General features: G+C 41.4%; 1 protein-coding gene across 1 annotated transcript; it reads left to right on the top strand.

Annotated features, from left to right (window-relative positions):
• Positions 1 to 140: 140 nt before the first annotated feature.
• LOC149911531 (E3 SUMO-protein ligase RanBP2-like) lies at positions 141 to 14,666 on the top strand (the record flags this gene model as incomplete). The annotated part of the gene is given in 17 exon segments (XM_090133722.1): positions 141 to 286; positions 574 to 766; positions 1,354 to 1,444; positions 2,198 to 2,258; positions 2,260 to 2,405; positions 2,918 to 3,096; positions 3,186 to 3,356; positions 3,778 to 3,936; positions 4,311 to 4,448; positions 4,527 to 4,664; positions 4,873 to 5,052; positions 5,139 to 5,222; positions 5,713 to 5,851; positions 6,025 to 6,122; positions 7,114 to 8,350; positions 13,241 to 13,355; positions 14,132 to 14,666. Coding segments are annotated over 17 exon segments (3,360 nt in total), but the record flags the coding sequence as incomplete, so codon positions are not given.
• Between the last annotated feature and the right edge of the window lie 463 nt (positions 14,667 to 15,129).

The following is a 15,129-nucleotide window of genomic DNA, read 5'->3' as shown; positions in this document are numbered from 1 at the left end:
AGTTCCTGGAACATTGCTGCTGAAGAATACGTTAACATCTCACCTGGGAAACTGGATTATGTAGCAAGAAGTTCTGGAGAAACTCTTGCCTTCATAGAAGGATGGCGGTTCCTCATTCTGTGATGAACTTTATTCTTTAGGAATATCTTGAATCAGTACGAGACTTGGAGGCTGATAAAAATAATTGGAGAGCTGTCAAGAAGGGTCATCTGCTGGCCTATTCTAGCTTGGTTAAAATGACGCTTGCTTCTAGAGATGTTTGAGAAAGCAGAGGGGCCCTTGAAAGGTACTCTTTTAACTGTTCTGCTTATTTAAAAAAAGAAAAAAAAAAGAAAAAAAATGAATATTTTTTCTGGGTCACCGAACTTCTAGCAGGCATCATTTTCAGTGAGTAGCTGTTTTATGGATGGAAGAGGAGTTCCTCTGTACTAACTGCAAAGAGCAAATGTTGCTAGGCTTGATCCGCAAGCTGTGTCTGAGCTAAAGGCCTCAGAGAAGACTCAGTGATAGGGGTCTAGTATAAATCCTGGGAGACCAGGACTTGGTTGAAAATGAATCTTTTCTATGTTCCAGTTTTGATCGTGTGCTTCACTCTGTGAAGCCGTGTGCGAATGGACCTGATGAGCTGTCTCGTACCTTCCTTGAAATGAAAGGACACTTCTACATGCACGCTGGAACTTTCCTGCTGAAAACGGCCCAGAACAACGAGGCACAATGGAGAGATGCATGTGAACTCGCAGCATTGTGTTATCTGAGAAGTTTCCACGTAAGTCACTCTTCAGATTGTGCCTGTAATTGTTGCAGTTCTTGAATGCTCTCACTGTACGCGCACTGAACGCCTGCATTCCAAAAACTAACTACTGTTTTTGAGGCTGTCTCCTGGCCAAATCTTACCCTTCCATACTTGTTTAAAAGATTTCAAGTAGTGTGAAGAAAATCTCATCTGTTTCACTTGTCAGAAGTAAAGTGACTAAGGGCTAATGAGTGTGTTTCCTATAGGCTATTCCCTTCTCTGTAATGCAGCTAAAATAACTAATATTAAGGTTAGTGGTATGGGGGGGAGGGGAATGACCTGAGTAGCTCTCACATACTAATTGCATAAGCAGCAGAGCTTGATCAAGCTTAATTCTTTGCTTTATGGAATAAAATCAGCTTTCCCTTTTGCACAAGTTCTTGGGTTCAAAACATCGCTTTCTCTTGTGCGCTCTTACAGCTATTTGCAATTGTTCAGTTACTCACCTTGTGTCCTTTTCAGGAAAGAAACAAGCTTGTTTCCTAACTTTTAAGACTAAATGAGGGTGAGTTGTTTTTTGTTGAGAAGAAGCTGTAGCAGTTCTGTTCTTTCTTTGCCAGATTCCTAAACCAAAGTCAAAACTAATAAGAGGAGATTGTGCTGGGCAAGATGCGCTGGAAATGTTGGCCTGTGACCGAAAAAGCCAGTCTGGTAATAAAAACTAAGCATTATAAATGTTCCATAGTTCCATTTTATGAGCAGTTAATGTCAGAGTTAATGGCTTGTTAAAGAGCACACTTGGCGTCTTGGAACATGCTATCAAACGTTCTGTATTTTGGCTACGTATGAAATACAAAAAAGCGGTTTGATCCTGACACGTAATGGGCTTTTTCTTTTTATTTCCAGGACATTAAGATAGAATTTAACTTTCAGTGTCTCCGAGCCTGCTGGTTTCTGCCTACTAATATACTATTTGTAAGCATTGCTAGTCCCAAGTATAAAAGAAAATATTGCTCCTTTCCTGTCGCTTTTGTTCCCTTCTTTGTTCCAACAGGTTTGGTGCATTTTTTTTTTTCATTTTTTTGATGAAGCCGAGGTAGTTGTTTTCAGTCTTCATTATCCTGTGGGCTCTAGGTGAAAACGAAGAAAACACCGAGCATCAGGCTGAATTGTTCCTGAATAGAGGAGACTGACAGCTACTTATTTTGAAGACAATTGCAGTGTCATTGTAATAAAAATACACAGTAATTCTGGAGAACTGGATTTGAAAATGCCTTGGGACTGCTGTCAGCCCATATGCTAAAAGGGTGACTTAATTATAGGGAGAGTGTAAGTTAGAAATTTGTAAATATCATAAGGGGAAGTCTGGATTCCCAGCCTAAAGCAGCAGGAACAACCCACTGCATCAAATATTGTTGTCCTTGTTTAAGTTGAGTGTTCTTATGTGACATTACATTTTTCTAGGTCATATGTTGCTGAACTTAAGCCACAGCAAGGAAGACTTCTTGAAAGAGATTGTGGAAACTTGCAAACAGAAGTGGTTTATTTACATTGTTTGAAAGCCTGTTTGGGAGTGGAGCTTCTAAAGAGAGGTCTTTTCTCGGCACAGATGATATGGGAGATGTCAGTCCCCAAGCACCAGAGCAGGGAGAACTGAGTAAATATGATATTGGTAAGAGATGCTACTTAAACTCAACATAAGCATGACTCTGTATTAGAGGTTCCTCTACAAGTGCTTCATTTGCCACAAAAGACAATGTCTGTAATAGCTGCTCGTGGTTGCCCTACTCAGAGGGTGCTTTGCAAGAAGTTTCACTTTCAGCTGTAGCTGAAGGGCAGTATCATCATGCCAGGTTCTGAAGAATTTCTCACATACTTCTTGCTTCCACACTGTTGTCTTCTGGTCTGTTCTGACTCATTTCCAATTGAAGCTGGAAAGTGCTTGTATGCTGATGAGTGCTGATAGGAAGGCCCACATTGTTATGTGTAATCTATGAACACAGGTGACAGGCATGAAAATGAAATAATTCCAGGATGAATTGTGAACTAATGATATCTTCCCATTTTTTAGGCTTAACTTGATGATGAAGTCTGGCTTTGAATTCGAGTGTAACAGGAGTAGAATGATACCTTTCCTAACGAGGACGCAGATCCTAGCTTCTTGCAACCCTTGTTTTTGCATAGGTGCTGTTCAGATGCACAGTGGTAGTCTCCAGCACCTTGCATGGCTTGGCTTGCAGTGGAATTCCATGTCAGTGTTATTCCCACTGCGCAGATCATTACAACAACTTTTCCACTTGCCCCAAGAGACATCGAGACTGGAAACAGATGCTCCTGAGTCCATTTGCCTGTTGGACCTTGAAGTAAGCAAGCTTCCTAAGTTCTTAAATGCATTTAAATGCCTGTTTTTTGCTACCTAATACCTTCTGTTTGTTTATTTTCACCAAAACAGGTTTTTTTACTCGGGATGGTGTTCACTAGCAACTTAGAACTGCAAGAGAAGTTTAATACTCAGCGTGGCACACATCAACCTCTGTTCTTACCGTTGCTGCTGTGCAAACAGTTCTGTACTGAGAAGCAAAGATCCTGGTGGGATGCTGTTTGTGCTCTTATGCAGAAAAAAACAACGTAAGGCTGCTTCAGTTTGGAAATATTGGAACCAACCTTCTAGATGGCTTCTGGATTGATTCCCATAGGTTGTGTAAAACTAGTTCCTTTTGTTTGACATTGTATAATCAATGAAAATTATATAAAGGAATATTATATAATTTAATAATATTAAGATGTTATAATAATGAAATAAGCAAGAGAGTTAGGCACAGCGAGACAAAGAGAATAAATAGGAGGCTTACCTGGGTCATGGGCTTGCTCAGGAAACTCCAGTGGAGTGGATCTTCCGGGGAGAGAGAGAGAGAGAGAGAGAGAGAGAGAGAGAGAAAAATTCTTGGAACTTGTCAAGAAAACAACTGCATCAGGGAAGAATAAGTATGAATAACACTCTACTTAAATTTTCTGTGATAGTTTGAATTTCTCTTCTTCAACAGGGCGTTAGCCTTAACTCTCACGACCAGAAAGAATATATTGGAAGAAGCGTCTACTACTGGAAGAAAACTTTGCTTAGCTTGAGAACTATCAAAAAGCACAGAAGTATTCCTGAACCTGCATATCCTCTCTTCAGACATTTCCATAGTGTGGACATCCAGGTACTGAGGGATTATTCAAAGATGAGAGTAAGAGGGGTTGTATGTCACAGGCTTACATATGAATTGTTAGCTGGTTGGTTTGTTTTTTGTTTCGGTTGGCTTTGTGTGTTGATGGGTGGTGGTTGGTTTTGTTTTTTTTGGTTTTTTTTGTCGCTGTACTGCTAATACTCAGATTTGGTAGTATCTTTCTGTTGAACTTCTGAGTTTTAAAACACTCTGATTGGAAGATACTGAACTGCCTTAATACCACCTCCTATTTGACTACTGTATGGGAACTGCTGAGTCACTACAACTACTTACTAGATGCTTACAGTCACTGGCTGTTCCAAGTGTCCTCACTGTGTCATGTGACTTGTCTTTTGCTTTGGTTGTAGGTCTTCCAGGTTGCAGCCTATGAAGAAGAGGCACGTGTAGTTTTTGCAATGCTGGATGCAGCTGAAGGCAAAACTGATGATGCTTTATTAGCGTTTGAAGCTATTAAGAATGTGGTTTCGTACTGGAATCTTGCCACTGTAAGTTTGTAAATTGCATTACCTTTTCTATTACTTACGTTCCGACCGATTATTCCTAATCCATATGCTGTTACTTAGCTTTACCAAAGAAAGGCAGAAGAGGTTGAGAGTGATGATACGTTACCAGAAGAACGCAAAGCCTATCTTGTTAAAAGAAAGCATTACCTGATGAAGATCATTGACGAAAGCTCCTCTGACCCGTCAGTAGCTGACAAAGTAAGTAAAAGAATTAATGCTTGTGTGAGTTGTCGTCTTACGTTAATGTTAACAGATATAGGGCTTTCCTGGGGGAACAAAAACAACAAAAAACACCCAGAATTTCTGTGCAGAAAGCCTTGCAAACTGTTCAGCCGTAGATCAGAGCACAGCCTCTTGCTCTGAGGAAGAATTGCGATCATGACTTGCATTTCAAATACATTTCTAGCTGCTGGTATCTGTTAAAGCTGTAACGGAAATGCTGAATGCAGTGATCCAGGAGCTTGGAGAGAATGGTGAAGAGGGAAGTCTTGCCTCCAGAAATATCTCACCAGCTGCACACGTGGAAGTAAAATATTCAATTCCATCACCTAAGAAGTTCTCTTTCTTGCCAACAAATACCTACCAGGTATATTAGCCGGTTACTCTTCTAGGGAAGTGTTACATTTGTATAAAAAAATCCAAGTTCAATTAGTTTTTTTCTTTTCTTTCCAGTTTTCTCCTAAGACTCTCTCTCAGTGGGCAGAAGATCACAAGTCCTTACTTCAAAAGCTGTGTCAGCACGTGGAAGCTTTAACGGTAAGCAACTTGAGTCACTATATTCGATGCAGAATGGTTGATCTTTTTGTTCTGGTAAGTACTTTGTGACCCAAGCATTGAACTTCCCTTACCAGGCTACCTCTTAAAACTCAGTGAAGAGAACTGCTATAAACATCTGCTTAAAGTGAGTTCAAGAGTAAAACTTTGTTGCCTACAAACTCTGATTTGGTACTCAGATATGGGAAGTAATCCTGAGGATTGTGCATGCAGAAAGTTGTGCTTTCTTCAGCTTAGCTACTGTCATCTTTGTTCTGGGTTTATTTCTAGCTTCAGGGAACAGTCTCAGTTTCATAAAGCATGGGAAGATCATAGATTATTGCAGCACTTAACTCATCTTTTTTGTGTGTGTGTCTCAGACCTTGAACATGCTTTTAAATAGCAGAGGAGCGTAGGGATCGTTCCTTAGGTTTTCTCCAAATACCGATGTAATACGTTTACATGCTCTTAATTGAAACACTGTCTTTAATAGAATGAAATACGGGAAATGAAACGTAATAGTTCCAGTGTAAATGTATCATCTCACTGCTGGCCTGCTGGAAGCTATGAAACAGATACAGTGTCAGATGGTTATCGGAGAGCACAAAATCTTCATGAAGCTCCTTTAAGGGGTAAGTTGATGCTGAATTTTTAATTGAACACTTAGCTAAACGGAGTAAGATTTCTGAAAATGTTTCTGCAGTGTTCTGAGATGAATGAGTAAAACTGGTCCCCTGGGAAAGTTCACTCAAGTCAGTAATCACAAAAACTGGATATAAGCTCCTTTCTTGGTGTTCCTTTTCAGTTGCTACCTCTGGCCCATCTGTTCACTGTAGCCAGTCACCTGCTTGTAACTCGCAGTATCTTCAAAGAACTGCTGCAACCAGTGTAACACCAACAAAGGTGAGGACGTACGAATCCGCTCAAGCCATTTCTACTGATGTGTTGAACTGGTTTTGATTCTGTGTGTAGCAGGATATAACTGCGATTCCCTAGAGAGCGTTTACTAAACTTGAGGTCTGCTGGAGACAGGCAGAAAGTTCCGTAATCAGCTAAGCTTTGGGATATTGGGTTTGGGAGAAACAGCCAGCAAAGCATGTTTTTAGCCTGCTAACATATGTCCTCTGCTCATTGTCTGCAATGTTCTTTTCTCCAAAATAGTATGGGGGCTTGATTTTTTTTTTTTTTTTTTTTTTAAATACTAAAGAAAAATGAGTCTATTCAGCTTATGCTTCTCTCCAGTCTGTGTTTTCAGATACCACTCAAGTTTTGAACGTATGATTTTAGTTTAAACTGATTAGAGTTGAAATGTAATTTTACGGTACGCCTTGCTATTAAGAGTACATGTTGCATGGGCTTTAGCACCCTAATCCCTTTTCCTCCTTTTCCACAAGGAAGTAACGGTGCTTTTTCTTTAGGCACTGTCACGGAATTAACTAGATCAGTTTATGCCCGTGACAGGGGGCAGTAGGCCCCTGCCCCCCCCCACCCCCCACCTGGGCCCACAAAATGGGAAGGAAGGGGGAAAAGGAAAAAAAAAACAGCGGCAACGATCTATGGAGGTAAACTTATTTTACTAACTATGATATCGGAATACAAAATAATACAATATAATACAATCTAGTTGAAATTGAGACTAATAAATCAAATAAGATATGAGAGAGAGTTCCCAAGACCGAGTCAAACCTGAAAAAGCTTGGAACGGATAGGAAAGCACCTCCAGCACCCACTGCCAGGCAGTAAGAGACAGCCCCCCCCCCGGAAGGGTCAGATCCCATGACTTCTGTAATGTATAGGGATAGGTACGTAGAATTAGAGCATTAACACTTCCAGTACATGATGTTTTGATGTGGAATATTGAAAATCAAATAAGCAAAAACCAAAACCATGACAGGCACCTGTCTGTGGCATGGATGGACTTGCACCTCAGCAGCGTAGATACGCTCATCAACAAGCAATCCGCACACCACCTCTGCGAAACACTTGTGCTGCTGTGTTTCCTCAAGACACGTATGGTGCACCTTTGCATTTTGATGCTCCATCTGCTGGAATCATTTCGCCTCGTGGTGGTGATGATCGCTACAACTACAGCCTTCCACAGGCAAGCACAAATCCACCACTGCCTGAACCAGGCTATTTCACAAAACGTGTGGTTTTAAAACCTCTAGAATCCAGTGTTAGTGCCGCACAGGACAAATTAGGATCTGCCTTTGCTAAAAAGGGAGGCCAGTGGAACTGTGACATCTGTTTAGTAAGAAATGAACTCACTGCCCCAAAATGTGTTACTTGCCAGAATACAAGCAAAACTAATTCAGAAATATCTCTACAAGAATTTTCCTTGAAATTTGAAGGGAAAACACCAGCATGTACCTCTCAGAATCTTGCAGATGGTGAAGCAAAGCCTGCAGAGGAAGGATGTAATTTTTCAATGTGGATGCCTCTAGGTGGATTTAAATTTGGTATACAGGAGTCCAGTAAAAATACCGCTAAGAAAGATGATCCATCCAAAGAGTGTACAACTGACTTGACAAACATGGATGAAAAAGACAAAAACGAACTGCCTTCAAGTAGTGGAGTTACATTCCAGTCTGAAGAAACAGCAGACAGGGACAAGAGTGAGCACACCCGTGAGAAAGGCACGTTGGTAACATCTCATGTTTCTCATACGAATGCAGCCAAAGCATCTCCTTGTGGTAACAACGCTGTAGCTGTGCTGGAGGAAGCTACCAGGGAGAGAAGCGACCTCGGCCATGGTGGTGATGCTTCTGATGCCACCGTAGAAGCTTTAGAGGTATCAAGCACCTCTGAAACGCCAGCAAAAACGGAGGTTTCTGCTCCAAAGTTTGTATTTAGATCTGAATCTGTCAGGAGCGTTTTCAGTAACAAAGAGACATTCCCGTTTGGGAATACTTCAGCCCCCGGCTCCCTCTTTGGATTCAGCTTGAATCGTCCAAGAAAGAGAGATGAAGGAACTTCAGCATCTCGGAAAGCAGAGCAGGAAAAAGCGGGAGTAGCTGAACCACCCAAAAGCTGTAGTGCTGCTCAGAAACCTTGGGAGAGCGAGGCATCCCAGCCGGCTCCTTCGGCACAGGGTGGGCCCTCCAACTTCTCGTTCAAAATCTTGGAGAAAGGTGAGTGTTAATTGAACCAGTAATTTATTCAAGTGTGCAGCTCATTAGTCAATCACTTGTTAATGCTGGTCATTGTGTATTACTTCTTCTGTCTTAATAGTATGTCGTTTCTTTCAGTTCTAATGCACGTCTGTGAATCTTCAAATCCTAGACTTTCAACTTGAGTAAATATGAAATTGTAGTTCTTCGCACGTAAGAACAGAAGCATGCCTTATGCAGGACTCAGTGCAAGTCTGTAGTGAGAAAGGGAGTTGCGGGTAGGATTTTGGAATCTGTCCGAGGCGTCAGAGTTGATCTTAGTGTTGCTTTTTTTGTAGGGAAGGAGTTTGGTACTGCTAGAACCAGGAGATGCTAATATTGTTTAAACAACGAGGCGTTGTTTAAAATGTCAGGGTGAAGTGCTGACAGTGCATTTTTTGTGTTGAGCTGGCAGTTATTGTGTTCAAGGCCTCGCTCTGACTGGTAACCTACAAGAACAGCAGTTGTGCTTAAGCTTCAACTCGAATTATCCCTTCAACTAGGAGGCATCCTCCTTGTCTGCTTCCATTCCTTTCCAGTAACTTCATATCTGTCGCTTGAGCCTTTGTTTGTCGTGGTTTTTCTTCTTGTACTTCCCAGAAGTGTTGTGAAATAAGCTCTATTCAGTCTCTGGTTAATATCATCTGGAGTTCCAAATGCTCAAAGTTCATCGGTAGCACGCGCTGCTGCTGACTGCTTTCCGTTTCTTACTTTCTTTTTCAGTCCTTGGTTTTGCTTTTCCTCTGTAGATGATACCCATATGGCTCTTCTCTGTGGTTGTATTTTGTTTGGTGTATGGCCATCAATAATTCTTGTAACAATATGAAAATGCTGACCTGTTCTTGGTCTGTGACTTGAATTTCAAAAGGAAAGTGTATAGTGCTACTAGAACCAACAGACAACATTTACAATATGTTTACAATATTTAAATTGAGAAAAACTGTCATCTTCCATTTGGCCAGTCACTCTTTCTGAGGCTGTGAGTGTCTGTGTACTAATAAAAGGTGGCATGTATTGAGCTTCCAGAAATATAAGTAAATGTCAAAGGAAGCTAGTATTTGTAGTGGCAGTTGCAAGATTGAAGTCTTCATTATTGCATGGAGGTTCTTTGATAGCAGCAGAAAACCCAAGTATGACGGATTTACAGTTCCTTGGTTATCCTGAATGAGTGTCTTTTTACATAATGATGTTATTTCAATAGCTCTACATTTAAGATGTTCTGAGTATCGTTAGGTTACTTTATAATGTATGTGCCAAAAATGATCACGGTATTTAGCTGTCTTATCAGCTGTTTTCCACTAATTTTTGTGCTTTGCAGCAGGCCCCCCAGTCAAACGTGAATGTGTTACTGCTTGGGAAACTAAATCTTCTGAGCAGAAGGCTAAAGGAGAAACTCCACAGGTCCCTTCTACGTCTGTCTGTGGCTTTAGTAGCAGTGCGGAGGATGCCAGTCCAGAAGGCTCTCAGAAAGAAGTAAAAACTCAAAGTACGAGTCAAGTCTTTACGAAAGTTTAGGCAATAAATTTGCAGTATTATTCTTAGACTATTTTCACTTAGTGAGAAATAAAGCGTCTGGCAGATTAAAAACTACTTGGCTTGTTTGACTGTGTCTCAAGTCTGTTCTGGCACTGGAACTATGGTACTACTAAGAACTTAAGTTTCTCCGGGAGAGAAAGGAAACAGCTTTGCCTCCTAAAGTAGAAACAGCTTTGGCTAGTAGAATTCCTCCTAGCAGGTATGTAAGAGTTAAGTGATTTCAGAGCAGTTTCCAAGGGAAATGGTGCTTGTTTTGGAATCGTACTGCTTCAAAGGTACTTCAGTCTCTTGTTGAGTCAAAGCTGTGTGTGTTTTAAGAGTGATGAAGAATGTCTGAAACCTTCCAACAACAATTCTTGTTTGTTTTTTTGTTTTTCCCCAGTTGTTCACTTCCCTTAATCCCTGTTAGTTAGCTGTTCTGAAACATTAGTAGCACTATAGGAAAGTTGGAGACTGAGAACTTACTATCATGTTTTTACTGTACTGCTGTTGTAAATAAATGAAGAAATTTATCAATTTCTGGAAGGGAGGGAGGGGAGAGAGAAAATGTGGCTTTTTTGGAGGGAGTCGTTATTCTTAGTGTCCAGACTTAATGTAGTTTGAAGTTTGTATCTTAGGCTCTTATGGCTTATTTGCTTACTGTTTTATTAATCGTACCGACTCAGTCTCTACAAGTAAGGAAGAATTACATACTCCATCAACCAGTGAAGCAACAGCAACAGTATTTGTGCAGTCAGCTGCCAGCAGCGGAGAAGCAGAATCCACAGAAACTGCTCGCGTGTCAGAGAATTTACCAGGAGGTGGTGACACAGCTTTTTAGGAAGTAGAACAACTTGCTTGAAGAAGCCTGATGTAGCTTTGTAAGGCTTAACTCAGTTGTTCATGTCTGGATTTCGTGTTTAACCTTAGTATGCCTAATAAGAGGAGAAGCTTGCAATGACTGTAGTCTTCTAGTTTGGCTTCCTGTAAAGAATAGAACTTAATTGCAGGTTAGTATAATGACTAAGCAAGACTGATAGAGCACAAAAAAACAGTATGTAGTGTCCTTTAATTGGAACAGTTAATCTGATGAAGTCTGCAAAATGTTGTCTTCCTCTTTCTGCAATATCTTGTCTGCCTTTCCTCATCCGTTAATCATATTATGACGTCTGTTGTTTTCTTTCTTGTCTTGCCTTGCCTGCTCTTTTTCTCCTTCAGAAATGCTTGTCTGTCACATGTTTCTCCAGTTCTTTCAAGCTTTTCTTTAACTGTGGAAGATGTGTTAATTGAAGGATGTTAAAAGGCAGTAATGTGCACATATAAAGTGAGGAGGATACGCAGCTGTGAGGCCTCCATTTATTATTTTCAGTTGATTCTTATTCTGATCAAATGCCAGTATTAAGTTACTTAGCAGCCTTCATAAGGGGAACACCTGGAATGCTAACAGTGCTGGGTTATCACTCAGCACATCATTCAGCAGACCTGAAATTTCACTGGGAAATATGCCGGCACGCTTGATAGCTTAAAAATGAATTTCAAAGGCTGAAATCTGTTGGGCTCTCTCCTTTTGAGAAGGCAGGGCTGTTCGGTCACTTCAGTGCATGATGAGTATAGAGCTGTGGGTACAAAGCCACTGAAGAAAGGAAAACATCGAATGATTTTGGATTATGATGTCAGAATTGTAACAGTGTTGTTGGTGACAACAACTTCTGGGGAAATCACGCATTACTGTGCTGTGTTTTAGGTGGAGGTAGTCTGGAGAAGAAGATGAAGGAATTCCCTTCAAAGAGAGGGCGAAATTTTACAGTTGGGCCAGAGATGCTGCTCAGTGGAAGGAGCGCGGTGTTGGAGAGCTCAGGGTCCTCTTCCATACACAGAAGAAGTGTTACAGGATCCTTATGAGAAGGGACCAAGTTCTTGAGGTGTGTGCAAAGCATGTCATCGCTAAAGAAATGAACTTAGTGCCCTCTGAAACATCAAACAGTGTTTTAATTTGGACAGCTACAGGTGATGCTGGTTAGTCGGTTGAGTGGTTTTTACAGTTCTTTTCAGTATCTTCTGTAGTTTGTTTGGCTTTGTTTTACCCTGGAGATTATACAGAACAAAAGCTGCTGATCTCTGGCTGCAGTGACTAGAGCTAAGGAAATCTCGGATTTGTTTTTAGATGGTGAAGTGAAAGTAGAGCAATTTGGGGTTAGAGCTAAAGTTCAAGAACTGGCTAATTCTTTTGAGAGGAGATTTGGAGAATGCCAGCAAAGCTTGTCAGAGCTGCAGAAGGGCCACCTCTCTCTGGCAGCGGAGCTGTCAAAGGACACCAACCCTGTTGTTGTGTATTTTGTTTCTGCCAGTGACGAACCTGTAGGACACACAACCACGGAGCTGCTTTCAAATATTGTCCCTCGAACAGCTGAAAATTTCAGGGCCTTGTGCACAAGGGAGAAAGGCTTGTGGGTTCAAGAATACCACATTTCACAGAATAGTTAGTGACTTCGATGTCAGGTAAGCTTAATGTGAAGGCTTTTCATTGAGAGAAAAAACCCATCTGGGCTGCAGCACTCCATGAATCCTGCCTGAAAGTGGGCTTTTCCAGTTCTTGAATGTGGTTAGAGTAGCCGAAATCAGCAGGGCTGCAGTCAGCAGCGATGCCTCAAGCTTTCCCGACACTTCTAGAGACCATCGCATTTTATTCTTGGAAAGCTATGACTTCAGGGGAATGCCACAGACTTGCATGTTAGACTTCGTTTCGTTCATACCCGTTATCTGCCTGATCACTTCTCTTTGGCAGCTGTTTGATCTGTAGGCTCTTCAGAGCCGGGTGTCAGCCTTTGGCAGCAGCAGGAGGCGGAGCTCCCGACGTATTGCAGGCAGCGTTTGCGCTGCTCAGGGCCTTGGCTGCAGCGTGCGTGCAGAGAACAGCGTGAGTGTTTGGCATGGCTGTGCAGCAGAGAATATGAAACGGTAGTTTTCTCACTTCCTCAGTGCCTCCCAGCACAGGACTCTGTGGTAGATCAGAAATCGGTGTGCGTGTTGGATTTGCTGTTTAGCAAGTGCATTCTCCTGCTGTATCTCTGTGTGTCTTTGTATTCTACTGTACTTTGACTGCAGGAGTTTTCTCGCAGGAGGGTCAGGGCCATCCAAACTCAGTTCTGTTGTGCTTTGAGTATGGAGCTCTTTCAAGCCTTGATTCTAGGCCTAGTGGAGTAGAAGCCAACACTGTGTGAACAACAGTTGAAAAGTGTCCTTTTCTAGAAGAGGAGCAAGGCAAAAATGGTGATGTAATTCTAGCGATTCAGTTGCAGGCTTCTTTTAACTTTGTGTAGCATGGCATTTTACATCCTGTTACTATGTTTCCTACAGGTGAGTTCGTTATTGGTTGCGTTACTCAAGCTATGAACAACCACTGGAAGTGCTTCTGCTGTGATATCTGCCAACAAGTATTGGCAGGAGTTGGATTCGTCAAGAATGACGGCAGGTGGGTCTTCACCCTTCCTTCTATCACTGATAATGATGAAAATGGAATGAAAGTTGGGAGGGATGTAGAGGTTATGGTTCCTAAGGCTTTCCTGCTGAGATGGAGTAACCAAAGTGTCTTTTATGAGAAAAAGGTCTAAGAATGCATCACAAAACTGAGAGTGGATATCTTAAAATGTGTGCATAAAATATTAACTACTTGTCTACTTCGACACCGGATTTCCTGTCAAGTGTGTTTTGTACCTAGTGATGTTTCAAGATCAGTAGGATACACTGTGGTAGACACTTAAAAACAAATCAGATGCAGAAGTTTTGTCATTTTTAAATAGATTTTTATTTTCCCAACAGGGGTTCCCCAATTTGAGTCCAGTTTATCACCTTTTTCACTAATAAATGCGCTCATTTCAGTGGGATCCTTCACGGTTTTTTTTTTTTTTTAGGTAAACTGTGTAGCCATTGATTTCATGCTTTTAATGCAATAGACGTGGTTATGTAGAGAGTTAGGGCCCGTTTTGCCATCCAGCTTCCAATCTAAATTTCTGAAGAGTCTGAGGGTAAAGCATGGGAGTGGGGCGGGATGAAAGACTGCAATTTGCAGCACAGGGTGGTACCATAGGAAATAGGAAATCTGGGTGCAAACTTGCTTATAGCAGCAAAATGATTGACATTATTTTTCTAATACAAAGGGCAGAAAATTGGTTGTCTTTGGCTGCTTCAGTCATTATCTTGCCTATGTTCTTTGCTGTTGAGTTGCACAAAGTGTGTTTTTCTTTTCAGATTTCCTTCATCTCGTTTCATCAGCTTCTGCAGCTGCAGAATACATAGCTGCATGTTTTTACATCCCCCAGTGATGCATGGATGAGGGGGCATTGTAGGATACAACACACGTTACTAGTTGTTTGCTTTTTAGTACAAAGGAAGCTATCATTTCATTATCATGGCAGAGGCTGATTTGAAGAACAACCTGTAGTGTTGTCAGCGGTATTGTCAGCTTATATTTTTCTTTCTCTGATGTTTGATATCACGGGGAAAATGCAGAGGAGTGCATTTTTCTTTCCTTCAATTACATTTAAGTAAATCTAAAAGAAGCCTGTGCTAAGAGAGCCAGAATGTAAGCCAGGCATGACTACAGCTTTCTAACCTGTTTGAGACAAGCTCCGTAGCTATTTTCATAGAGATTTGATGCATCCTACTTAGCAGGCTTTTCTCAGAATCAATCAAGCTTGTTTAAAAAAAATAATCATATTGAACTGTCGTATTTGATGCTGCTAAAGACATAGTATAAATCCTGTTACTGAAACAAGTGCTAAAAATTAAATGATCTCTACAGAAGCTCTGAAGTTGAAATTGTTCTATTCATGCTCTCAATTAATGAATTTTTGAACAGGAAGGAACTCACTGCTGATGCTCACAAACCAAAGAGAGAATAATTACATGGTTTGCCTGCCGTGACAAAATGGGCGTCCCCATCTGTGGAGCACATAGAAGACCAGTTGAAGGACGTGTGGTGAACGCTATGGGCAAACAGTGGCACGTGGAGGTAAGCATCAGCTGACACGTTGTCTTTCACAAGTGTAAAGGTTAACGTACTTACCTGGAATATCGCTGATCAGCTTCCATGAAAGGGTTAGAAAAGTGTGCAGCAGTGATCAGCAAATGCATCTCCTAATCCCATTTTCAACCTTGATGTGCCTGATCTTCCACTGAGAAGAGACCTCTGCCTGCGGAGCTAAAATCAGGAGATGTCCCAGGAAGCATTGCGAGGTCCTTGCAGA

The sequence above is a fragment of the Phasianus colchicus genome, unplaced genomic scaffold (genome assembly GCF_987193195.1).
Source record: "Phasianus colchicus unplaced genomic scaffold, bPhaCol1.hap1.1 HAP1_SCAFFOLD_96, whole genome shotgun sequence".
In the NCBI taxonomy this organism is placed as follows: domain Eukaryota; kingdom Metazoa; phylum Chordata; class Aves; order Galliformes; family Phasianidae; genus Phasianus; species Phasianus colchicus.
The sequence above is the reverse complement of the archived record's forward strand: the minus strand, read 5'-3'. Positions and strand labels throughout refer to the sequence as shown.